Source organism: Emydura macquarii, unplaced genomic scaffold, assembly GCF_026122565.2.
Source record: "Emydura macquarii macquarii isolate MOO-44397 ecotype Brisbane River unplaced genomic scaffold, CSIRO-AGI_Emac_v2 contig_1146, whole genome shotgun sequence".
In the NCBI taxonomy this organism is placed as follows: Eukaryota; Metazoa; Chordata; order Testudines; family Chelidae; genus Emydura; species Emydura macquarii.
In genome coordinates, this window is record NW_027131283.1 from 20,540,864 (window position 1) to 20,567,486 (window position 26,623).

Genomic DNA, 26,623 nt, shown 5'->3' on the forward strand with positions numbered 1-26,623 from the left:
CTCCTTTGATTTAAGAGTCAGGCTAAGAAACTCTAGCAAACTATCTGCAGACTTCTGTAATGCACAGGGTGCAATTCATAACAACAGTTAGTGGACTGGTAATTATGAGCACAGAATAGGAAGAAATTGGATGTGTTCCATTAGTAATGTTCCAGTTCTTGAAGAACAGCTATTATGATTAGGTAACTAATGGGTGCCTTCCGCTTAGCTGTTGTTTATTTTCAAGGCAGTTAAAAAAATTCATTTGGGTGGAACAAAAGCGCCTCATATAATTTTATCCTTTCACTTGGTGTATAGAGGGTACATCTTAATTTCTCAGATTGACTTCAAAAATACATTACTACTTGCTGCTAATGAACATCTGCTGCTTGGAATTTGCAAGTGAGTCCTAGCCACGAATGATGGCATTGAGCCAGTTCTCCCTTCAGGACTTGAGTATCTGCACCTACAAATGTAGTTGAGACTCACGAGCAGAAAGATAGCTGCCAGTTTTGAGAAGCAGAACCTAAATACTCTACACAGCTATAAAATAAGAGACGGGTAAACACTTGAAAAGCATGGCTTCTTATAATTAACTATGGTTTAATTTGAGAAATATCAGGCCGCATTCTGCTGTCCTATTGGACTCTGACTATCCCTCATTGATTTCGATGGGGATGCATGCATTTTACTTAAAGCAAAATATAGCCAATGCATTTTAAAAGAATATCCCCATTTTTGTTGTCAGACTATATTGTAGCTGGATTTTATATTGACTTTCATGTAATGCATTCCAGTGTGCTCCATCTGATAGAACTAATCAATTATTTAAAATATTTTTTGATCTTGCAACCCTGACATAAAATAAATAAGTGTTAAAAGCCATATGAAAAGATCTGCAAGTTTTCAAAGTGGATTTAAATAAAATGAGGCTGACTCCTTGCACTCAAGGTGGGTGTGGAAATATATTTTATTGGCCCAACTTCTGTTGGGAAAAGAGACAACCTTTCTCTTTTTACCAACAGAAGGTGGTCCGATATAAGATATTGCCTCAACCACCTTGTCTCTCTAATATCCTGGGACCAACAGAGCTACAACAGCGCAGACTTCTTGCCCTCACATGGAAGTGAGTTTGGAGGATGAAAAGAGCTAAAGCTGTTGCTCCACAAAGTTTGTGTCCAATGTTTGGAACCACCACAGAAGATGCTTCCAGCAGGTTTCCAGCAACTGGAAACACAGAATTAAAAGATTTTGATGGGGTTGAAGCAAATCCATATAATATCCTAGAAATAGAAACAATGATTTTAAAATCTACAGTTTTGACAGGCAGCCAAGTCAGCATTTAAAGAACAGGTGAAATGTGCTTCTGACACCTTTTTTCCATTACAAATCATTGCTTCGTTACCAGCCAGTCGACATCCAGGGTTCACCAACACTGTCAATCACGCTTAAGGGCAAGTTTTGCCCATAAGTACGCCTATGCAAATTTGATAGCAAAGATTATATGGGGTAACTGAGGGGGCAGTTGTTAGGTACTAGGGCCCATATCCACAGAGGGACTTAGGTGGCACACTAAGCTTCACAATGACTAAAGTTTAGCCACCTAGGAAATTGCAGGAACAACACTGTGATCCAGGAAGCCTGAGTTAGGCACCTAGGCTTCTCCTATAATTAATGGGGAGAGATTGGTGCCTTAGAATGCGATCCATAAAACCCAGCATATTAGACAGAGAGCCCCGAAGCTAGCCAATGGGAGATATTGATGAGAGAAGTGTCTCCTAAGCCCCATCCCTCTCAGAGAGATAGACACCTAAGTCCAGGCTGTCAGGGAGGTGCCTATCTCTGCTAGTGATCAACAGCCAGGAACCTCGCTCCTAGTATCAGGCGGCTTAGGCACCTAAATTGTTTCTTGTGAGAATGAGTGATGCACCTGCCTCACTCCACATGAAACTGCTGCTGGTGGAGGATAAATAATTAAAGAGCCATTGGACCAGAGACAGTGAGAGTGAGAATGACTCTTTCGCCTGATGGTTAGGGCATCCACCTGAGAGGTGTGAGAGCTTTTTTAAATCCTTTCTCCCCAACATGCAGTGGGGAGAATTAAACCTGGGATTCCCCTATCCCAGATAAATGCTCTAAGTACTGGGCTGAAAGTTATAAGATGGGCAACATCAGCCTCCACCCATTTTTGAATGGTACTTGGTCAGAGTGGGCCTCACATGCACGTTAGGTGACTGAACACCTGATTTCCCTTGGTTTGTGGCTCACTCTGAGGCTTAGGTGCCGGGACACCTAGAGGGAGGCAGCAGTACACATGCCCAGAGGCAGAAACTGAGGCTCCAAGGGAAGTTTTGCTGCAAAAATGCAGGCACCAAGTGAGTTTAGGTGCCTATGGAGTTAGGCAGCAGCTGAGCGGGAGTTTTGTGGATCTCAGTGGAACCTAAGTCTGACGGTTAGATGCCTATGCACCTAAGTTCTCAAAACTCTTGAAGATCCCTGATTGACTATTGAGGAGCTTACAATAGTTTTCCTTCAAGTGGAACAATCCATTATAGCAGGATGGTCTCTTAACAAAAGCATTCATATAAACAAAACAGGCAGAGAATAATAACTAGGAATAAAATACTGCAATGATTCTATTAAATAAAAATGCACTGTTGCATACTTATGGCAGGATAGTTCAAGAAGTGCTTTGTTTTCTTTCATAATTTTCACCCATCCTACTGACAAGATGCCACCTTTCTGTCTTAAGTGATATTCCCACTTATATGTATTGATTTACATAAAGAGAGTTCATGAGCTGGCATTTATACAAAACCTTCCCACCATGTGCACCAGCAGACACTTACCTTTTCTTGAATGAGAACAGAACATTTGTCAGATAATGAAAAAATATTGAATACATAAAATGTATAATTAAGTAGGAAAATACATATTTTATCTAATGTAACATTGTCTATGTGGTGATGATAATTATACAACATATGACTTTTGCTGTTTATCTTAGTTTCATCTTCACTCTGTCCACTAATCCATTTTAACTGGACTGCATCTCACTTTCCAAGCCTGTGAGTAGTTGTACACAAGCATCTTTAAAGACCACAACAAAATCTGCCAGATCAATCAATGTTTCCTTTTTTTCTCCTCAAATTTTGAATTTCCCCAAAATACACTCACTGGAGTCCATAGACAGGGAATACCCAGTCCTGGACCAGTAGCATCAGTGAAGTCTGATAACATGCAACTCAGCAAGACTAGGAATTGCAGATTGCCTTCTTTACAGTGGGACGAACAACATTTGCTTCTAACACTTGTAGGTATGATATATGACTTGTTATGTACAGTATTTTTATTGTAGGTAAATCTTAGTGAATTCCTAAATTACTTACATATTTCTTTCAATTACAAAAATTAAAATAGGGTGACTATCCCCAGCCTTGGAAGCACTAACAATATTTTAAAATAGCAGTCCTTACAAGGAATAAACACCCAATAGCATAGCAATGTTTCCTCCCGCCCAATACATAACCCATCTTTAAATTAACCAGACAGAAATTTAGAACAACAAAATATATACCCCAAAACCCATCCCCTATCCAAACCTCAGTCCTTCCCTACAGACCTAGCAAATAAATGGTCTGTAAAGTGTGCCCTAAAGTTCATGTAATTGGTTATTTCCTGCTCAGATCTGTACAATTAAACTAATAGTAACTAAAGGACTAGTCCTTCAGTGAGCTCTCTGTGGGCAGTCTCCTGTGCCTTCATGGAGTTCCAATCAAATCAATGAGGCTCCACACGGCTGGAAGGAGCTGCCCATGTAGCAGGGTTCTTCGCAGGATTAGGGTTTAAGGAATGCAAAAAACAATGCCAGTTACATCAATAAAAATTCTCAAATGAATTTTGAAATAGCTTTTGTTGTTTTTTTTCTTAAAGGTATAGGATAAAATTTTCAAACATACTTATGTCCCATAAGATATGAGGGGATGTCTGCACTGCAATCTCACGTGTGACTGCAGCACACGTAGACATATGTGAGCTAACTTTGAACGAGCTAGCTCAAACAACAATAGCAGTGAACCTGCAGCCGCATGGGCTAGACACTTGAGTACGTACCTGAGGTCCTATGCAGGCTTACATAGCCCATGCTACTTTATCAGTACTAGAATGAGATGCCCTGGGTAGTGGCTTTGTCATTTATGAGTAATTCAGCCATCTTGAACACATGCCCATAAACTTGTATACACACAACTATGTAGTCTATCCCTTTTTTTCCCCATTTGTGCATCTGTATATAAACACACAAGCTTGCACTCTCTCACCCTTCATTTTCAGAGAGGGCTCTCCATAATTTATTCTTCTTGTCATTAGTAAACTTGAATTTTAAAAAACAACATATTTAAAAAGTCAGCAAACAGTCCTCCAGAACTCATTCATATTTCACTTTCATTCCATGTCTTTCCCTGCTGCCTTGTTCCCTGCGTAATGTCCCAAATTATCACCTGACATTTCAAGGCGTTGGTACATATTTTCTATATATATATTTTTTACTCCAGATATGAAGCCTCCTCACTTTAATTATTGTGCCAGAAAGTGAAATACAATAAAAGATTTAATGGAACATATAACATTTTCTCATTTGTTACTGATCATTGGATTAACTACCCTTTATATTTCACAGCAGGAATACCCACTGCAAATTGCATTTCACTTGAGAATGGTGATGATGTGCGGATGCTGAAAGTCTCTGTGTCACTTTTATTTACTTACTCCCTATATATGTTTTTGCCCCCCTCTGCAGCTGTAAATGAAAATGCTATAAAACTGAATGAGACGCTCGGCATCCCAGACAAGATCCTGGAGAAAAGTCTTGAGGATCTGCAGGGTGATATTGATAGAATGATGGTAGAACTGAGGAGGAGAAAGTTGAACGTGCAAGAAAGGTCAGCCCAAGATGAGTTAAAGTAAGTAGAAGGTCCACAAACTTCAACCTCCTGAGCCCAGTAAGATGAGTCTGATCAATGCGATTGTTGTCCTTTCCAGTGGGATTTCAAAACTGGAGGTCACAGAAACATAAGGGAAAATAATTCTGATATTTCATGTGTATTTTGAAGCCTTTGAATTCCTGAAAGTGCTAATATTTGTGTAAAATTATCCACCAGCATAGGCATTCATAAGGATATGTTTTGCCATATTTGTATTATTATAGGCCAAAAGGACTTTTGCCATTGACTTCAACTGAAGATTTGGGTCTTTTAGCATTATCATAAAAAAGATTTTCTGGAAAATATCTAATCAGACTCTTTCTGGAGGTATTAAATCATTCTAGAAAGGAAAGGGATAAAATGTTATCCTTCAAATTATATATTTATACTTTTAAAAATTCATAGCTTTCAGGAAAAAAGCCTCTTTGAAACATTTTAATTTTGAAGTCGCCGGAAACTCTTGTGACTACTTTGAAGTGATTAATCATGTTTACTCTTTTATAAAATGATTTTGGATAGTCACTGTGTTCTGATTGACTAGTTTTCAGGATTTTGGCCAAGGACACAAATGACTAGGATCCCCCCCACCCCTGTGTTTTCCATAAAACGCTAAATGCTAAGCGAGGAAGAAGACTGTTTTCATTGTTCCCTCTGAAGTTGTCTTCTTGCTTCTGTAGTCAACAGAACTTACTTGCAGTTGTTCCAGAAGGGTAGCCTGTATAGTCTGTATACAGCAAAAACAACGAGAGTCCTGTAGCACTTTAAAGACTAACACATTTAATTTCTGCAGGCATAAGCTTTCATGGGCTGTACCCCAGTTCATCAGATGCAAGAAATAGAAATCAGATAGGGGGTATAAATATACATCCAAGGGTTAGGAACAACAATGGGGAGGGTAGGTGTTAGCAAAGTCCATTCAGTTAGAGTAGATGAGGCCTATTCATAACCACTGATTAGAAGGTGAGAACGTGTGAACAGTGACAATTGCCATTCCATCTCTCTATTCAGACCCAGTTTGATTGTGTCAAGTTTGCAGATGAGATCCAGCTCTGCAGTTTCTCTCTGAAGTCTGTTTTTGAAGTTTTTTTGTAGAACTATGGCAAATCTCAGTGTCCTGAGATTGAAGTGTTCTCCGACTGGTTTACAGATGTTACCATTTTTTATGTCTGATTTGTGTCCATTTATTTTTTTGCACAGTGACCGTCCAGTTTGGCCAATGTACATGGCAGGGGGCATTGCTGGCACATGATGGCATATATTACATTAGTAGATGTGCAGGTGAATGAGCTCCCTATGGTGTGGCTGATGTGGTTAGGACCTGTGATGGTGTTACTAGAGTCGAAGTGCGGGCAGAGCTGGCAATGGACTTTGCTAACACCTACCCTCCCCGTTGTTGTTCCTTGCCCTTAGATGTATATATATACCCCCTATCTGATTTCTATTTCTTGCATCTGACGAAGTGGGTTGGAGTCCACGAAAGCTTATGCCTGCAGAAATTAAATTTGTTAGTCTTCAAAGTGCTACAGGACTCTCATTGTTTTTACTTGCAGTTGTTGCTTTCCTCCTTCTTATTTCAGTGTTTAAATTTGAATTCAGGTCTGTAATTCTATTCCTCCCAGCCCACCTAAACGACACATTACTGAACATAATTTTTTTTTTAAAATCTACTATTTACTCATAAAAACCCTGAACTAAATAACTATATATGAAGTTTTCCAACTCTCATGATTTTATGAAGAATCGGTGATAGTTGATATTTTTCTTAAAGTGCCAGCTCCTGGAATCATATGACTATGTGAAAATCTCAGCTTTCATTTAAAAAAAGTAAGTGTCTAGCCCTCTAGAGATTGGTTGTAGCAAAGAAAAAGGAAACAGCATTAATTATTTCAGACTGGCTCTTGCAGATTGTCTGAAGCTCTGCTTTGAGACAGCTTCAAATCAGGCGTATCAACATTTTGTCCCCTCCATTCAAGGTAATGGACCACTTTGTGACAATGTAATACGAATGAAGGGATGTTTTTTGACAAGTGTAGTGATTCACAAAAACTAACTTCATCAGTCAGATAGCAAGAATGACAATATAAAAAAAGACTTTCATGAAGACCATTTCATAAATAAGGACTGAGTGGGAATTTAAAATTCCATAGAAAAAAGCCTAATATCAACTTGTCCTTTTGCATTAATAAGTGTGTACTCTCTTTAAAGTTGTTTTCCACTTTTCTTTAAACTGAATATTTCAGTTGTGTGGAATTAAAAATGATGAGATGATTGGGTATGGTAAAGATGGATTCAGTGCCTGGTTTTTGTGTGTTTTGTGGGGGGATTGCAGAAATGCAGAAGCCCTTTTGAACAAAGTGAAAAAATTATTTGGAGAGCCCATGAAGAAAAATGAGGAGCTCAAGAATGAGGTCAGGGATAAGATGGCAGATTACAAAAACAAGGTTGATGATGCTCGAGACCTGCTGAGAGAAGCCACTGGTAAAATTAGGGAGGCCAATCGTTTATCTGCAATCAACCAAAGAAACATGACAGTGGTAGAGGTGAGTGCTGATGAGCAGATTTCCTTGACTTACTATCATCTTGAGAGTCAGAACAAAATCTGGAACTCTGAACCTTTTGGTTCACATGAACCTTTTTATAACCAGCAGAATCTAAATATATATGTAATATATGTTGCCATATATATATGGCTAAATTAAAATGTTATTATTATTTCTTCTAAAAGCAAATAGGATCCTAAGAAGTTAAATGACTCCATTATTTCTTATGATTAGGAAAATTTCAGGTGGGGATGCCCTGATCCCTATAGTGTACTAAGGGTGAAATTCATCACAGTGCAAAGGCCCACAAAAATCACAAAATTTCAGCCCTGGGTTAAGGGTTTTAACAAAAAACTAATTAGTCTTCACTGTCCTCTGTTTGCATCTTGCAGCCTTGCACTTTCACTTCTATATCCCACCTCTAAAAAGAAATGAACTGGGTGTGTAGATGTTAAAAAGTAATAAATCAAAGTATATTTTTTGTAGATAGTAGCTGTTATAAATGATCTCCCTGGTGGCAGAGGAGTCTGCTTCTGATTTAATTTTAATTGCAAAGACTTGAAAAGCACATTATACTTTTCATTAACAAGCATTTATCCAAGATAGAAAGAGCAGAGTGAAACCTAGATGAAGATAAATGTTTCAAACTCTGGTTGCTCGATGAGCTTTTGTCTAATATACAGGGATGAGGTTAGAGTTCCAGGACATGAGTTTTCATCAGAGGTTTGTAGGTTTGATTGATTTACAGAGATATGCTGTATTGTAAAGAAGTTAGAAAATAACAGCGGCTCTACATTTCTTTTCCAATGGGGAGGAGACTAGGGAGGATAAGGTGATTGTCTTTTATCTAGGTTCTTATACCATTCTTAACACCACAGTTGATAATACAAATAATAATAATCAAATAATAATAATCTGAATGCTGTGAAGATTCCTCTCAACCAATGGTTTTGCTGTCTTCATTCTGAGATTCCCATCTTTTTTGCCTTTCTCTTAATTCGTGGTCATCATAGCACTTTCCCATTTGCCCGAATGATGCAATTTCAGGTCTACTATCAATCTACTCTATGATGCTTAAGGGCTCTGTACATGATGTAGCTAGTACTTGGAACTAGAGACAGAGGAAGTGCCCTCCCCCTCATGCAATGTGTGCAGTATCCACTTGTGGGAAAAGTGAAAGTCCCAAAACCATCACTTCTTACTTCACAAACCAATAAAGCAATAGTGTCAAAAAACCCACAAACTGGAAACTTTTTTATTAAATGTGGGATCAAGAATTCAAATCAAGAATGAAAATTAATATAGATACTTACTGAATTTTCACAATATTTTGGTTTGGACTAATTCACTGTCATGGTTGGGGAGAATAAATCCATCAAAAGGAGAGGGAGGATTGGGATTTCTGACTTTTTGAACTCATTCTATTGTACTATTACAGTCAGGTAGTGCTGTGATGGGGCAACATAAATTCAGATATTGACTATTTTTGCCACTGAGACATGCTGTATTTTTATTTTTTGCTCTAATATCTCTGAAGGTTTGAGAAGTTTCATGTGGGGGTCCCCAGAACAAAATGCAGGTGTATTGGAACTGCCTGGGCACTCCTGCTATACTTTTTGTTCAACTAATTTCTTTGTGTGGATACAACTTATAGAAAAGGAAACAAGCTGTAGAAAGTAGCAGACAAGAGGCCGAAAATACTCTAAAAGAGGGGAATGACATCCTGGATGAAGCCAGCCGTCTTGCAAATAAAATCAAAGTAGCTGTAAAGGTGAGTAGGGGATTTTTTTTTTTTTTGCTTGTTTTTGAGGATAGGTGCATTAAGCCAGTTTATTGTTAAGGCGAAGTGGGTAATTAAAGGAACACCTAATTAATCCAACCTTTATTTATCAGTGCTGGAATATTTGAATTGGAAGCACTTAGCTTTCCATTTCTGTGTGTGCATCCTGGTTGTAAAGGATAAATTGTTATATAAACTGATCCAGGTTGACCCATCTCATTGTATTAAATACATGAATGCATATATACACACCCCTCACCATCCCTCACTTTTCATGGACTCTGTCTGCTTCTGTAAGTGTGGTATTAGGCTTCTCGGTTTGAATAAATTATTGTAGCTTTAGAATAGCAGGTGCAAGAAGTCCATAGACAGTCTTACCCTTGGCTCTATTGTCTAGATGCACATATACACATAAAAAGAGTGTGAAAACACAACAGAGAAAGGAAACATGAGAAATTATTATATAAGGTCCTATGGCTGCAAACCCTGGGCTAGGAAAACCAATGGAACTTGTGTACCTATCTCACTTGGATGCTTTTGAAAATCCCAACCTAAAACTTGGATATGAGTTTAGGATGACTAGTCACAAAAAGTGTTGCAATGAAGGAATTATTTAGACCAAATCATGCCATCACATATTCTTCATATGCATATATCCTACAGAAAAATGCTTTAAGAAATATTTGATACTTTTAATGTTAACATAATGATTTTTGTATCTGTTTTGGACTAGTTTAGCTATAACTTTATTTATTTCATGCAGTTACTGCTGATTTGTACCAGTGTAAGCTAGAGGAGAAGCATACCCCAGGAGTCCAAGACTATAGGCCTTTAATGGAGAAAAATAAAAATAAATACATTTTAGAAACCTCTAAAATAACTTTTCTATAATGTCTGATACTTCAGTAATACCCACCTCCCATTTCTAAACCTGATAATTTGCAAAATATTGAATTTCAAAACAGCCACTGGTCCAAGAAATAATATTTTCTGTCCTGCACTCAGTTTTGGGGAAAATTCAATATTTGGGAGGGAAAATAGGAAATCCTTTTGAGTCAGTTTCTTTGGGAGGAAAATGGTGGCTATTTTAACAATGTAGCTTTTAGTGAAATGGATTAATAAGCAAAAATGTAGGTGAGTCAGTCAAAGGTGCATGATAAATGAAATTTGTCATATGGCTTGGCTGTTATCTCATGGATATCACTACAGCATAGTATAAATACTTCTGCATCCATAATTTAGAAAAGATCTCCATAAGCATGAATGTGTGTGAATGTTGTGAATAAAGTGTGTGTTTTTATCTTTTCTCATACATCATTAGGAAATAAGGAGGAACATCAAATTCAAGACAGTCAAGTCTTCAGGGGAATAGTGGCTTTCAAAATAGCCTAATTTTCCCCCATTTCAACATTGATGTATTTTTTCCTTATTAGTTCACTGAAGTTGTATTAAACATCCAAGCATGTGTGATTATATATCTCATAGAGAAACAATATGCAAAGGATATGTATACATATGTGATATTTGCATTCAGGTGTTTAAATACTCTTATTTTGTGGCTTTCAGTATGTAGAAGACATGGGGGATATGATTCAACCAATCGTTGATCAACTGAAGGATAAAATAGATGATCTATCCCAAGATATTCAGGATAGGATGCTTCCAGAAAAGGTGTTGCAGGCTGAGAACTATTCAGCCCAGCTGAATGAATCATCTGCAATATTGGATGGGTAGGATTTCTTGATACTTCTAAAACCCTCATACCCTCGTGTCTAGAATTCCCTGATAGAAATAAAAGGGAATTATTTTCAGACTTTAACTTTTGTGATTATGAATATACAAGATGCCAATGCTCTATACAGAGCCCAATTAGGAAAGGCTAGATACATCTCTTGGAAGGAGCACCAAAGGGCTGGTTAGATATGGAGGATTATTTATTGTACATGGCTTAGGCCATGTCTGAGATCATCAAACCCAAACATTTCTCAAAATGAACCAGGAGATGGAAAATACTGACACTTTCACAAGAAGTTCTCCATTTAAAAAAATAAATCTTTTGACTCTGATCTCTCCTGTGCCTTGTACCTTGTGTTGACATTTACACAAGGGCAAAGTGAGTGTAAAGTGGTGTAAGATGCTACCATTCTCATTTAATAGCATTTTTACAATCACTTTTTCACAGTTGTAAATGGTACCACAACAGGCAAGGAGAAGCAAGCCCTTTTTGTTTATCTTTGTATGTTTGAAACTGGCTGCCTTTAAGAGTGTGCACTTGCTGACTCTGGAGTAAAGGAAGCAATTTAAACATCACTTTTAAAGCAAAGTGAGAGTACCTAAAACCTGTTCCCAAAAGCTTTGATAGATTATTGTTTAGAATTCAATTGCTGAATTCCCTCATGTCATTTGGAAAAAAGTCATACAAACTGTTGTGATGTGCAACAGACTGTGGAGAGGCAGATACACACAAAACACTGTTGCCAAATAAGCTCCTGCAGCCATTACAGCACAGGAAAACAGAACTCAGCATCTGCTTGAGAAAGTTCAAATTGCTACAACTTAAACTGAAGGAAAGTCTTCCTGTAACAGGGAGAGTTGCCCATTAGTGGTGGAAGGGCCTGAAGTGAGCCAACCCTGATTACTAAAGGAGGCACTCCTGTGTGAGAGTGGCTGATTCCCTATAAAGAGCAGCAGGTGGCTGCAGCAGGGATGAGGGTGCAGAATACAGAAGTGTGAGAAACTGTAGTTGGCAAGCAGCCACCATGACCAAGAATGGTTCTTGCAGAGATATTGAACTATGCCCCAGTTCAGGGAATGTCCCAACTAAGGGGAGAGAGACAGTGAATTGGAGTTGGGGCCTGGAGGGTGACTATATAATCCGAGGACTGAATAATATTGGAGGACCCAGGTGGGGAAATGTCTTAATTTCCTTTGAACTGTGTTGAGTCTGTTTGAGGAGCCCTAAAGAAGGGGAAAGTAGAGATTGGGGGAAGCCATAGAAAAATCATTACCTACTAGGGGGTGCTTGGTTGTTTCAAACCCTACTATGCCTCCTTACTTGCTGGTAATCATGGGGGTAAACTTTGTATTCTGTCCTCCTTTATCAGATTAAGCTAAATCAAAAAAAGGCACTCATATCAGAGTGTCCAGATTGGGAGCTTTTGTAAATAGTTTGCTCTGTAATAGCTATTCCTGTCAATTTCCTCATGTAGACAAGCCCTTCATCCACCAGAGGGTAAAGAACTCAGAAATAGAATCAATCAGGGTTTTTTTACAATGTTTTTGTATTGGAAAAGTGCTGATGAGTCCAACCTGAAACATTTTTCACTGAAAGTTTCCTCAGTTTCAGGATGGACTTTCTGGTGAGAAGAGAGTGACACCAACCGACCCCAGAATAGCCAGTTGATTAGGACACTCAAGTGGGATGTGGGAGATCCTGATTCAAGTCCCTGATCTGTTTGATTCAGAGCACCACTAGGTTATAGAGTCACACTTTCAATCTCTTCTGTTGGAGCTGTTCCACTTTGCATGTATAATTAAATATTTACTGGACTAGAAAAAGTGAGACTGACTCCGTAGCCTGGTGATTAGGTCACTCACCTGGGATGCCAGTGACTCAGGTTCATACCTCTGCTCTAAATCAGGCAGAACAGGGACTTGAGCCTGGATTTCCCACATTCCAGTCTATTGGCTATTCTGAGATGGGTTGGTTTCTGTCTTATGTCTGTTTGGGTTTTTTTTTTTGCAAAATTTTTAAAAGATCTCAGTTTTCTACCAATGCAGAACTAAATAAATTTCAAAACCTCAGTATTTTTCACAACATGGAATCATTGTTTTCCAGCCAGCCCTGCTCATAAACTAATAAACTTGAGCAGGTTGATGGTCTATCCAGTAGATGGTGTTTGTTCAAAAACACCAGCAAGTGTCTTACAAATATGTCACTCAAAGTATGCTTCTGCTGTAAAGAAGGGACTATATAAAAATAGCCCTGGAGGCTCCCTGTTTATTGTCTTTCCAATTCCATATCAAATCTCATAAATTCACAGGTAGAAAAAAGCATTTTTTCATCTATCAGCCCTGCAAACTTGGTCACCGTTTTGACAGTCAAGCTAGGTTCCCCTCTTCTCGTGCATCATCATATGGCTGGTAATAAATATCCTTCAAGCTATATTATGCTCTTTGTTACATTTGTGCAACTGCATTGTCTGCAAATGGCGTCCTCACTTGTACCCCAAGTTACAGAGATGTAAAAGGGGGGCATAATCTGATCTACCAGGCATTTATTACCAATGTTGATGTGTCAGAAGGAAACCGCTCCGCTTTGATTTTCAGAGCCCAGAGTGAGTTTGCAGAGCTGGCAGTTAGGGGAAAAAAGCTTTTCATATGCAAGCTAAGCAAATTTGGTATGGAATCAATGAGACACACATCATGGAATCACCTGTTGCTATATTTTCATAGTAAAGCCCCACGTTGAAATGGGAAATAATCCCCAGGATCAAAAAACACTTTCCAAAATATTCAGACTTAAGAAGTTTGTGTGTCCAAAACATTTCTATGGCACCTTCCACATGAAGGTTTCAAAATCCTTTACAAGCAATCACGAATTTAGTCTCACAATAATACTGTGATGTAAGTAGTACTTTCACCACTTCATAGACAGGGATACTGAGGATATGTCAAGGCTGAAGTCTTTGGGTGTGATTGTAGTTTGAATAGACATACCCAAGTTAGATTTAATCTAGTTAGCTCAGGTCCCAGAGCAGTGAAGTTGCTTCAGCGTGGGCTGTACAAACCTGCCCAGATCCCTGCTGCTGCTGCTGCTTCACTGCTCCGGGACCCTGCAATCACACCATTGATTGCAGTCGAGGCATGAAGAAGAAGAGTGACTTGCCCAAGGTGTAGCATTCAGATACGGACCTCTTGATTCCTGGTTGCCTGCTGTAATACAGCCTCCCATCTTTTGGCCATCTTTGTTTTTTCAAAGCTGCTACATGGATAAAAACACATTTTTAAAGAGTTGTGGTTTTTTTTTTAAACTCCCACGATAACTTACAGCTTTGGAACAATTTATCTTGATGCCCACATTTTTTGTAGATAACTAGCAGGTTGGATTCTAGAGTCTTGTGAGTAGAAGCTCTTAGCAGCTATTTCCATGCCAGTGTACTTTATCTCTGGGGAAAAAGCCACACAATTACCTCAGATAAAGTATCTGGTACTTGCAAAATTACCAGCTTCATATTCAGTGGAGTCAGACCATTTAGATGCTGAGCCTAATGTATTGTTCTGAAGGAGAGGTGTGGAATAATGGGTAGTTGTAGCCTCCTGGACAATATGTTCTTGGCAGATGTGCTTTGGAAAGGACATAGAATTTGTAGAAAATATGTATACCATCTGATTAGGACTTAGGTCAGTTGTGCACTATTTCTGTGGGCCTAAGCTAGCGGCGTGATGCCGCGTCCCTTTTCAGTACTGTAAATGGACCCAAATATTCAAATATTGGAGGAGCTGGGTAAAGAGGGTCAAAAAACTCAGAGGAATGGGAACATTATTACCTCTCTATGGGAAGGCTGGCAATAGTACTTTGGCTCTTTCAACTGCATTAAATAGACATTCCTTTTGGGTGCATACATGTGCTTTTGTCTAGTGCCTTAACGTAGGATGACAATTTGGCCCTAGGGAAATCAGGGTATCCCTCACTACTGCTAAAGCATTGTCCGCTGCAGTAGAACAGTAGCATATATATCATACTTTTATTAAAACTGATGCTCCAGGTATGCAGTGTAAACCTCTTATGATGTCCAATATAAAGACAGAATCAAAGACATTTTAAAATTATATCTGAAAAGTCATCTGTTAAAATTGAAGCTTTTAATATGGTCTTCTGTGTAAGATCGAGAGGGAGAGGAATTGCATAGTATTGTGTGGGGATATCTTGCCCCCTCATATGAGGATAAAGCTACTTACCTCAGACACTTAGACACTAGGCATTTTTACTCTCTTGGAGCAATCTATGGTATTTATATGGCCCTCGTTACCATAGTATCTATGTGCCTCACAATCTTCTTAATGTATTTAACCTCAGCACTTGACTAACCTCACAGAGGTGGTGTTATCCCAATATCACTAAGACACAGAGAGACTAAGGGTGTGTCTACACTTAGAGTTGGAGGTCTACTTTGTGACTCAAGGAGACATACCTGTACTAGCTGTGATCAAGCCAGCTCACTAAAAATAGCAGTGCAGCTGCAGCAGGAACTAGCTGCCCCAAATACATCCTTGGGTAGCCAGCCCTTCACACAGCTGCAGCCACATTGCTATTTTTAGTGAGCTAGCACAGGTACAGCTACTCAAGCTGGAAGTACCAGCTCAAGCTCAAAATGTAGGTGTACTGTGGCTTGCCCAAGGTCGCCCAGGAAGTCTGTGGTGGAGCAGGGAATTGAACAGATTTCCTGAGTCATAGGCTAATGCCCTAACCACTGGACCATTCTTCCTCTCAGTATGAAATATCTCCTTAACACACAGTATACAAAACTATTGTTTTTCCATGTGGCACTATGAAAATAAAAATTGACATACTCCCTCCTTAAACACTTATCGCCAGCACTCCAGAAACCTCAAGTATGGCGTTGTGCACAAAATCATTCCAATCATTAGAAATCTGCTCCAGATGGCTAGCTGTGTTAGTCTGTATACAGCAAAAACAATGAGAATCCTGTAGCACCTTAAAGACTAACAAATTTCTGCGGGCATAAGCTTTCGTGGGCTGCAACCCACTTCATCAGATGAATGAAAAACATCTGCATGCATCTGATGAAGTGGGTTGCAGCCCACGAAAGCTTATGCCCACAGAAATTTGTTAGTCTTTAAGGTGCTACAGGATTCTCGTTGTTTTTATTAGAAATCTGGGCGGTTTGGCTCAAAGTGCCAATCCATTTTGCTTTGCTGAGCTACAACTGCAGTTTTTAATGGTGTGATGTACCTTTTCCACCCTAACAGAATCCTTGCTGAAGCTAAAAACCTCTCATTCAATGCCACTGTAGCTTTCAAGGCATATACCAATATCAAGGACTACATCGATGAAGCAGAGAAAGTCGCCAAGGAGGCCAAGGCCCGTGCAAATGAAGCTATGCAACTGGTAAGAAAAGTGAATGGTGTCTGTTGGAAGGAAAGCTCAGGTTGCTTCTATACCCCAGGAGCAATGCACCCCCTTCATTCCAGTCTCCATGCTCTGCCCACCCTATGGCATGTCTATACACCCCTCCTACTGCCACAGCCCACAGTTCTGAGATCAGAGAGCACTGCTCATATCTCCATGTACCCCAGGTCTATGTCCCTCCTGATCCCATTCTCTCCTCTGTGTCTCCTATAATATCCTTTTCTGGACTCCTTCCCCTTTACTTTTATCCTGTCTCATATCCTTCCACCCATGCATCCCCACACCCACCATCTCTGACTCAAGTCAGCAGCTGCTGCAATAAAGCCTAGAGACAGGAGCAGGTCAGTTTATATCTGATTAATGTGTATCTTATTTATATTTTAAATAGTATTCTGAAAAAATCTTTATCTTGGTAATCCCCCACACTGTCTCCCTAAACATATTTAAGAGCATATCTCCACATCAAGGCCATTGAAAGAAAACCGAACTAGAGGTGGAAAAGCCAGTCCATTCTGCAGATGTCATGAGCCTCACAAAAGTTAGGAAGACATTTTGAAAAAGCAAATGGCAGAATGATTTTTAAACACTGTAATCCTAACACTACTTTTCCAAGCTGTACCAAACTTCACAGAAAAGCACCATCCCCAAGATGAGATACAAGAAGTAAAATTTCAGGGAGATTGTGAGGATGAGAAGCAACTAGAGGGATTTTAAATGGGTATTATAATGGGAAGCTAGGTCTTTAACCTCAACTATTAAGCTACTACCTCTGCACCACAACACACTCATCACTGGCAGAAAGCCAGCGATAATTTGTATTGTGAGTAATGAAAGAGTTAAAAGCTTATTTCTGGAGGCAAATATATGACCAACAGACCTGCACTTCACAGACACACAGACAGAAAATATCTCTGCAGATGACAGAATGGAGTGAAATTGGAAAGTCCTTATACCAGATACAGAAATGACAATGATATAAATAGCTAGAAGAAAGAATACAAATCCCAATGGAGTCAAAGAATCACAAGGCTAGAAAAAAGGACAGTGTGACTAGTCATATTCATGAACAAGGTAATAAGGTTTGGATTTTAAATCAATGGTAGCCACATTTATCAACTTCAAATATTAACTTACAGTTCAAGTAGCACTAATTACTGAATTTATCTCGTGATGGAAAAATGGTGCTTCATGTATTGGTGTGTGTGCTGGTTATCGATAAAGAGAGCTACTTCTATTAGAATTACAAATTTTAATCCAAAGGCAAACAAGGAGTAGTGGATTTATTTTCACAATTAATAAAAACAGAAAAATATCTCTACTTTTTGGTCCTTTGATGCTTCAGAGAAAATGAGGGAGACAGATGTTTTGATGGTTGAACGGGAAAGATGAGAGATGCAATAGTCAGGAAACGAAGCGGGCAATTACTACATGGCTACAAAAGGGCGTACATCAGAGAGGCAATGAATCAGCTGATTATACTATACAAGGAAAATGGATAGATAATTTGAAATGGAATGGAGAAAGGAGATGGACAGTGTGATATAAATAGAGACAAATGATTAGCAAGTAAGGAGACCAAGGCATGATTAAGGCAATATTTTTTAAGGGTGCTCATTCTTATGGATTCAATAGGTATAGCCTTATTTGTGATATGCAGATTGTATAGAATAGGGTTCTAATTGGCAGAAGAATAGGAATGTGGAGGGAACTGCTGCTCTTTTTAAAGTAATGAGTTGAAACTAGAGAAGAGGAAGGGAAGTTCTTCGTGCTAGGTGTTTGCCATTCCTTCCCTGCACAACATATAATAAAATACCAACGTGTGTACCACACACATTTTTAAATATCAGGGTGATGTGTGGTTATCTTAGGGTTTTATTTATGTTAATGGAAAGGATGCTTTCTTTTAAAATGAAGTTGACAGTGTTAAAAGCTAGAGCCAAAAGAGACTAAGAAGCATTGCAGTAGCAGAAAGCCTGATAGATGACTAGAAAAGATAAAACATATTTTAAAATATGACAGAAGAATTCCTCCTGGGTTTTATATGATGGATTCATTCTCCCTTTTAAAAGCAAAATAAATTAATCACAGATGAGACATCTCAAGCATTCAAGCAGCTTTCTGCAGCCCATTACTTAGCCTGGGCGCAGTGATGGTGATCGGGTTAACTGACTGAAAAGCTGAATCATGATGAAGGATTTGGTTTCTGGTTCACAGTTTAGAATCATGGTTTTAAAGTAATGCTTGAAAAGGTATTTTCAATGTGATCATATTTTTTTAGAGTGCAGGTGTGGTCTACTAAGCAAGATCAAGGGAATAGGTGTTAGGTGATCTGGCTTCTAGTCCCAGCTCTGCCTGGGACCTACTGTGTGATCTGAGCAAATTACTCAATATTTGTGTGCCTTGGTTTCTTCTTCTGAACATGGGTATGATGATGCCTGGGAATCCTAACTTATAAGCATGTCATGAGGCTTAATTCATTAATAATGTTTATATAGCACTTTAGAGGGACAAGATGGAGAGCACAATATCTCTTATTGGACCACATTCTGTTGGTGAGACAAGCTTTCGAGCTTACACCGAGCTCTTTTTCAGGTCTGGGAAATGTACTCAGAATGTCACAGCTAAAAACAAGGTGGAACAGGTTGTTTAACGTAAGTAATTCATATATATTTCAAGGAACCATTCAAGGTGAAGTGGCCTATTAACACCTCTCCAGTCATAGAGAGGGAAAAGCCGGATGTGGGGGGATGTGGGAGGTGACAGGGAGAGTTAAATGGGTTGTGAATTGTTGTAATAAGCCATAAATCCAGTGTCTCTATTCAGTCCATGATTTTTAGTAACTGAGTATCCACTCTGAGTACATTTCCCAGATCAGAAGAAATACTAGGTCTGAGCTTCAAAGCTTGTCTCTTTCACCAAGAGAAGTGGCCTAATAAGATATTACTTCCCTAGCCTTATATCTCTAATACAGCGGTTTTCAACCTTTTTTCATTTGTGGACCTCCGAAAAATGTCAAATGGAGGTGTGGACCCCTTTGGAAATCTTAGACAAATCACAGGTTGAAAGCCACTGTTTTATGGTAACGACAACCTTTCACAGACCCCTTAGACAAAGTCTGCATAGTTGAAAACCACTGCTCTAATATCCTGGGACCAGCGTCGCTACAAAAAACTGTATATACTGCACCACGAAACCAATGATATACCTGAGATACATCCATGATATTTTCATCCTCCGGACAGACGACTTAAACTCCCGCATAGATTCCCACCCCAATGTCAAGATCACCACCCATCAATTAAATGCTCTCTGGAACACTCCCACACTAGCATCAACTTCCTGAACACCACAATCAGCTTCAACAATGAAAGGCTTCAGATAACTATATACAAGAAACCCATGAATCACCACACCCACCTTCACAGTTCCAGTAACTGCCCCAAACACACCAAGAAATCTGTGATCTACAGCCAGGCACTCAGATACCACGGAATATGTTATAAGGAAAAAGTCCAGGATATATACCTTAACACATTCAAAGCCATCTTCACCAAACAAGGACACTCTCCCAGAGAAGTAGATCACATCATGGAATGAGCCACCCAAATACCCTGAGAGATCCTGCTTCAATGCAGAATTGAAAACTTCCCTGACTGCACAACCCTAGTTGTCACCTGCCACCCCGTGCTAGCACCCATACAGGGTATCCTCAAACAACTACAACCCAGACTCAATGGAGACCCCATCCTGAAATAAATCTTTCCTGAACCCCTTCTTCTGGCCTTCAAACCAACCCCACAATCTCTCCAAGCTCACCACAAACCAGGACACACCAACTCAAAGCAACAGCAGACCTGCTAGAACAACAGATGCAAAACCTGCAGACATATCTCCACTATTCCAATGATCAATACCCCCTACAATACACATTTCAAGATCCATCAGTTCTACCCATGCCTACCAACATGTGATATACCTCATCCAGTCCTCTGAATGCCCCCAATAATAACTCTGTAGGCAAAACCAGACAATTGCTATGCTCTTGAATGAACTCACAGAGGAAAATGATAAAAGATAAAAAATACCTGATCTCCTGTGGGGGAACACTTTTCCAAAGCGATCACTCTATATCTGACCTATTAGTCCTCATCCTCAAAGGAAATTTGCACAACACTTTCAAAAGACGAGCCTGGGAGCTTAAATTCATAATTTTGCTAGACACTAAAAATCATGGTCTGAATAAAGATACTGGATCTATGGCATATTACAACAATCCATAACTAACGCCCCTTGCTGTACTATGATTACAGGGGTGTTAATGTTCCACTTCACCTTGAATGGCCCCTTATTTAGCATAAATAGTTAGCATATATGCTATCTGTTGAATTTGTATTAAGCTGTGAAACTCTCAGTACCTTTCCCAGACCTGAAGAAAGCTCTGTGTAGCTCCAAAGCTTGTCTCAACTCAAGTTGGAATAATAAGGTTTTGTCTACACTAGCACTTTTGTTGGTCAAACTTTTGTCGGTCAGCGGTGTGAAAAAGACCCCGTATAGTGTCTATTGGACCACAGTGCTTCTCTTTTTTATATGATCTATTTTTAACATATGGACTGATGCAGTAAATCTAAACACAGTATCACTTACTGTGGGCAGCTTTATTAAAACATGAAGGAGTTCACCATCACACTTATTTTCCTACACACATGAACATTCGTGTCTCACACAGTCAGATATTAGTAATGTCTGTGCTTTTCATTAAGTCAATATTTATGAGCCATAAATCAGCAAAATGCACATTTTGTATAAGGTGTTTTGATTAGTTCACTCTTTTTGAATAGCATATTTCCTTTTGAATTGTTTTCAGTCTGTACATCTCTATTTATCTCTGAAAAGGTCTTTGTAAATATTATCTTTATGCTGTATGTAGTGCAATCAGGGTTTCTGACACAAATATCAGCCTGGCCCTAATTACTCAACCTCTTATTCAACTTGCATCTTGTTTTTGCATTGCAAATGCAGCCTTTCCACGTCATTCTATCAAAATATAAACTGCTTTAATAGCCAGTCAGGCAAGCCCAGCGAATTGTTAATAATAACAATAATGATCATTAGATCTGAAGTTCCATGCTCACAGAGTGATCATTCGCTGGCTTCTGAAGCTCAAAGGGAAAAGGGACATAAAAACATAATCTGATTTGACAGGTGCAGCTGCTGCCAAAACTGGCCAAAGATGCCTCCTTCAGGAGCAATTCCCTTATTGCATAGGACATCACATAATGGATTCTCTTTTTAAGGGATTATGGGTATCATTTTTTACTATACATGAAAATAATTACATTAGCTGTTACTGTATGTTAAAAATAGATCTATAAGGATCCAGCTGTGCAGTTCTTATGGGTATGTAGCTCCTCTTCCGTATATCAGTAGTTCCATGTGCACAAGTGATTGCAGACCTTAGGTCTATGAAGCCCTAGGTCAACTTGGAAGTGTGGCATAGTATTGCACAATAATTCAGTCACATAGATTTTGTTCCAGGAGAGATTTTAAGCACAGTCCCTATTTAGAAAAAACATTTAAGAATGTGTTTCAGTGTTATATGATAACAAGGAGCCTGAATATGGTAGCTGTGTATATGCAGTACAGCACCTTAAGCAGTAAAATGCTCCCTTACAGAGAATGGTATCATGAGGGTGCATTGAATTTCCAACGCATCCAGGGCTTCTCACGAGATTTTGATGTGGGCAAGCAAATGTATGGTCTTTAATGTGTAACAGAGAAGTGGGAGAGAACTGGAAGTGTTAAAAAAAAAATAAGACGTCTGGAATTTATCATAATATAAATATTAAATAACAAGTGTCTTTAATTGGCATGTAGTTAATTTTTAAGTATATGTATCTGCCCTGGAAAATGAAAAATAGTTACTACTTAATTTCATACTAGTTACAAGGCTATGACCCATGATTAATATAAAATGTTATCTGGCTGTCAAGAGTATTCTCAAAGAAACACAGGCTATATTATGGAGTGACCTGAGTTCATTCTCTCAAACTGAACAGTAAATTATTCAGATTCTAGAGCATTTCCTAGCAATTTAAAATATTAATTTAATTTAGAAAAACAGTTTTCCCTATCAGTCAACCTTTGAACTGTACGTACAGCTTTGTCTGCTTCTCAAATAACGAGATTTTTAAATAGCATTTAGTAGTTTAGTATTTCAGATTTAACGCCAGTTTATCCTTTTGTTCCCTCCTAAGCCTATTTTCATTCATTTCACCTTGACTGGCTTGGTTTGAGTCAGAAAATACAGTTGTTATGAGGACATCTCTGTGGTCTATATTAGAGTCTGTGTTGTGAGATCTAGTCTATTTATTAAATGTTTTATAGCTGCTGTTAGGGAGAAGTACTGAACTGTATGTATTTTATTGTGTCCATAGTTGCAGGAAGAAATCCAGACTGAAAAAAATATGCTTACAAAGATTTGAAAAAAATCTGCTCCCAGATTCAATTCTGCTTCCACCACATTCAGAAACAATTTCTCTTTCTCTCTTTTATTAACTTCATCATTGACATTGCAAGGGAGCCCAGGTTTCCTGTAAAAATAAAAGTAAATTAATAAGTGAAAAGTGTTTTATTCATCTCTGCTGGAGGACCAGTGTAATGGCAGTGGCATATAATTCAGAGTACACTGACTACCACTTAAAATTTCAATGATTCTTCAGCTAGATCTTCCTCTGATACTTTTTTATTACTTTAAACTTGTCCTGAACCAGCTTAAAATACTTTTCTATAAGTGACACTGCTTGTTGGTCTGCAGGCATCTGATCCTCAAAGATCATTGAAGGATGGTGCGAAGAACTCTCTTCAGAAAAGCTTCAGGGTTCTTAATGAGGCCAAGAAGACAGAAAGTGATGTTAAAGGTATGTACTGTATATGACATTAGTTTTTTGTTGGTAAACTAGTAAGATCTGCTATGGTTCTAGTGCAAAGAAGACATGTCAATGGGAAATTTAAAAAAAAGCTTAGCCTGTAGCTGAGAAGTCTGTCAGTGGATATAAACCATCCCTCCAGGGGAGAGACTGACCTAAATGCAAAGCCCTAGACCACTAGGCCATCCTGATAGTGGGAAGTTAGTATAATTTGTAACTTTGTCTATTTGTTTGACTAGATTCTAATTCAGACTGTGGACCCATCTAAAGTATGAATGCACTTATATGTGCCTACATGAGCTTCCTGGATGTTGGGTCCAGGCATTAGGTAGGGGTATTTGCTCCCTGACATAGGTGGGCAGAGAGGGGGGTGGGTAATGGTGGAGCCTTAGCTTCACCCCCAATTCACTGGCTAGAGTAGGGAGCCAGTATTGTAGGTGGTGGGCAGTAATTTACTACTGTTACAGGCCAGCAGTAAATTACTACCCGAACACCTAGGAGTAAGGATGAAGCAATGGGGGCTTTGCGATGAAGAGCTGTGTCTCTAAGTCATAATGTCTCCCCTGGATTACTCATGGCTTGGTATTAGAGCTTGGCAGAGAATGGAGGGTTTCCCCACCGAAAATTTCAATAAAAATGAGGGAAAAAATGTTTTCATCGAAACTTTCATAGCCAAATTTCAACTTTTCGTTAAAAAAATTACAATTTGTCATGTTTCAATAACAGAAAACCATAAACATTTAGCCCCCAAAACTGCAGATTTGGAGCTGACAACTGTGAAAAACCAAACCAATTTGAGTTTTCAACCAAAAATGTTTGGCTTTTCAGTTTTCAGTATGCCAATGAAAAATCAAACATTTTTGAGGATATCAGACACTTTCAGTGAAAATTTTCATTTTATCAAATGCAATTTTCTGTTGCAAAGAATTTTCAACAGAAAATTTTGACCAGCTCTAGTTGGTGTTTCATTGTTTCTTGTTCAGGGTTTTGCTTAAAGTCAGAATCTAGCCTTAAAATACATCCATCACTTTAATACATAATAAATCAGGTCAAATCATATTTATATGTAATGCATTTGAATATTTTCTTATCAGTTATTGAATTTATTATTGGTGAATATGTTTGTCATTATTTGACCAGTTCTAGCATTTTGCAACCAGTACTGGCTTACTTCCAGAACTTTTTATCCAGACAAATCCTAAACTGTTTTATAAACTTTTTAAAGAGTACACAAAATCACTTATTGTAACACTAATGGAAGCCATCTCAGGATGAAGTAAAATATAGCAATGAAGAAATATAGAAGTGAAGAATACCATACTTAAATGAAACGGAAGTGGGAATGTTTGGTAAGCAGAATACATTTACCCACTTTGAATTTGGTCAGTACTCTGAGGTTCCCATCTCTGCTCTTGTGGAAAATGCTAGGGGTCATTAATGATCACAAGTGGTCTCAACTACCATTTTTATATCAGTCAAAGGTAAGCACCCGCAGAACTATGGCATGTTGGATCAATGGTTTAATAAAAACTTGGAAAGAAGAGTGTCACCTACTGAATCAGCCTCTGAAGACCTTCTATCCAAGTATTAACCAAGTACAGTTTATGATTATGAGATATATCCAGTCCAAGGTGTTAAATTGATGGCATATTTCAAATTAGGACCTAGTAACTTTCTAACATGCATTTCATTGTTATCGTTTGAAATGTCGCCTTGGATCTTCTGAAAGAAGCTATTTCCAGTGACCAGAGCATTTCTTGAATTTTGAGTAATAATCATGACATAGTCAGATCAAGCTCAGCTGGCTGAAATTATCATAACAAGTTAGGGATACCTAGAAATAACCATGACGACAAGAATGTTACATTTCTTGGAAGAAGAAAAAACAGATGTGGGGCCTGCAAGAAAAAAAAATGGCACCCTGGAAACAGACAGACATGATTTTTCTTGCTGACAGATTGCAAGCTCATCAAAGTATCTGAAAATCAAGCTATGATTTCTTTGCTTTATGCATCATCATAGAAAATCACCAGCAATAGGATTCTGGAACCAGGTCATAGCTGGTTATTTCCTTGATGGTACCTAAAGCCCTTCTGTAGTGCTAACATTAGTTATAAATTGTTTTTGTTAGAACCTAAACAAATTTTGTTCAGAAAATGATTGGGTAGAGTCCTACAGTCCTTTTTCTGCAAAACCCCCATTGGACTCGTGCAAGTACAAAAGCACAAAGTCTAAGGGATCACACCCAGATGAGGTAAATCTTAAAGTCTCTTTTTGGCTATAATTGCACTTTAACATTTTTGGCAGCCCTAGGAATTCAACCAACAGAACATATTTAACACATGGTAAGCAGCTGTCAGGTTTAAAGTGGTCACTTATTATGTTTTACTATCATATTCTTTTTGGGAATTAAAAACATTTTATTGCAGTCTAAAAGTGCAGTAGATGTGAAAATTTGTAGCACTGATGGCTTGTCAAGCAGGATGTACATTTTGGTTGCCCGTTCCATAAAATTCTATTGTGTCATGACTGCAAGATTCAGTTAAGATATAGGACTATATTATAAAATTTGGAGGCAGCCTCCAGTAACATGGGTTTTGTGGTGCAGATCCACAAAGCCCTTGGAGGGTGAGGAACAGGAAGTAGCCAGGTAAGGGAGGAACAATGCCTACCTCCCTAAGCTCCCAGGCATTCAACTAGTACACCCTTTTCTGGGGTTCAGCTAACTCCATCATGCACTGTTGGCCAGTTTCACAGACCAGTGTATGTGGGACAGTAGAGATCTGGCTCTGTCTCCTCCCCATCCACTTTGATGACCACCACATTTATTTTGAATTCACAGTGCCACAAGCCATAGAACAGGGTCCATAACAATGATTGATCCGTTATGACTATTATGATATGGGACTCGATGAATAAAGAATTAAAAGAGGGTAATATAATTAATGCCATGGGTTTATGGAAAATAGATCCTGTCCAAGTAACATATCATCTCTTATGATGAGATAACAAATATAGTTGATAAAAGTAGTAGTGTTGATGTAATATGTTAGTCTTCTGTAATGTGTTTGACTTGGTGCCACATGACATTTTGATTAAAAAACTAGAACAGTATTAAATTAGCATGTCACACATTAAATGGATTAAAGGCTAGTTACCTGATAGGTCTCAAAATATAATTGTAAATGGGGAGTCATTATCGAATGTGTGTGTTTCTAATGTGGCCCCACAGGGATTGGTTCCTGCCCCTATGCTGTTTAACA

General features: G+C 38.6%; 1 protein-coding gene across 6 annotated transcripts in view; it reads left to right on the top strand.

Annotated features, from left to right (window-relative positions):
* The window catches only part of LAMA2 (laminin subunit alpha 2), a 482,162-nt gene that overhangs the window by 387,160 nt on the left and 68,379 nt on the right, over positions 1-26,623 (top strand). For all 6 annotated transcript variants that reach the window (XR_010919459.1, XM_067546727.1, XM_067546728.1 and 3 more), the window contains 6 exons: positions 4,778-4,940; positions 7,291-7,501; positions 9,156-9,272; positions 10,848-11,011; positions 16,275-16,413; positions 23,249-23,351. Coding sequence is in view for 5 of the 6 variants with exons in the window: in XM_067546727.1 (XP_067402828.1) it covers positions 4,778-4,940; positions 7,291-7,501; positions 9,156-9,272; positions 10,848-11,011; positions 16,275-16,413; positions 23,249-23,351 (897 nt within the window). In the remaining variant the exon portion in view is untranslated. The remainder of the gene's footprint in view (positions 1-4,777; positions 4,941-7,290; positions 7,502-9,155; positions 9,273-10,847; positions 11,012-16,274; positions 16,414-23,248; positions 23,352-26,623) is intronic.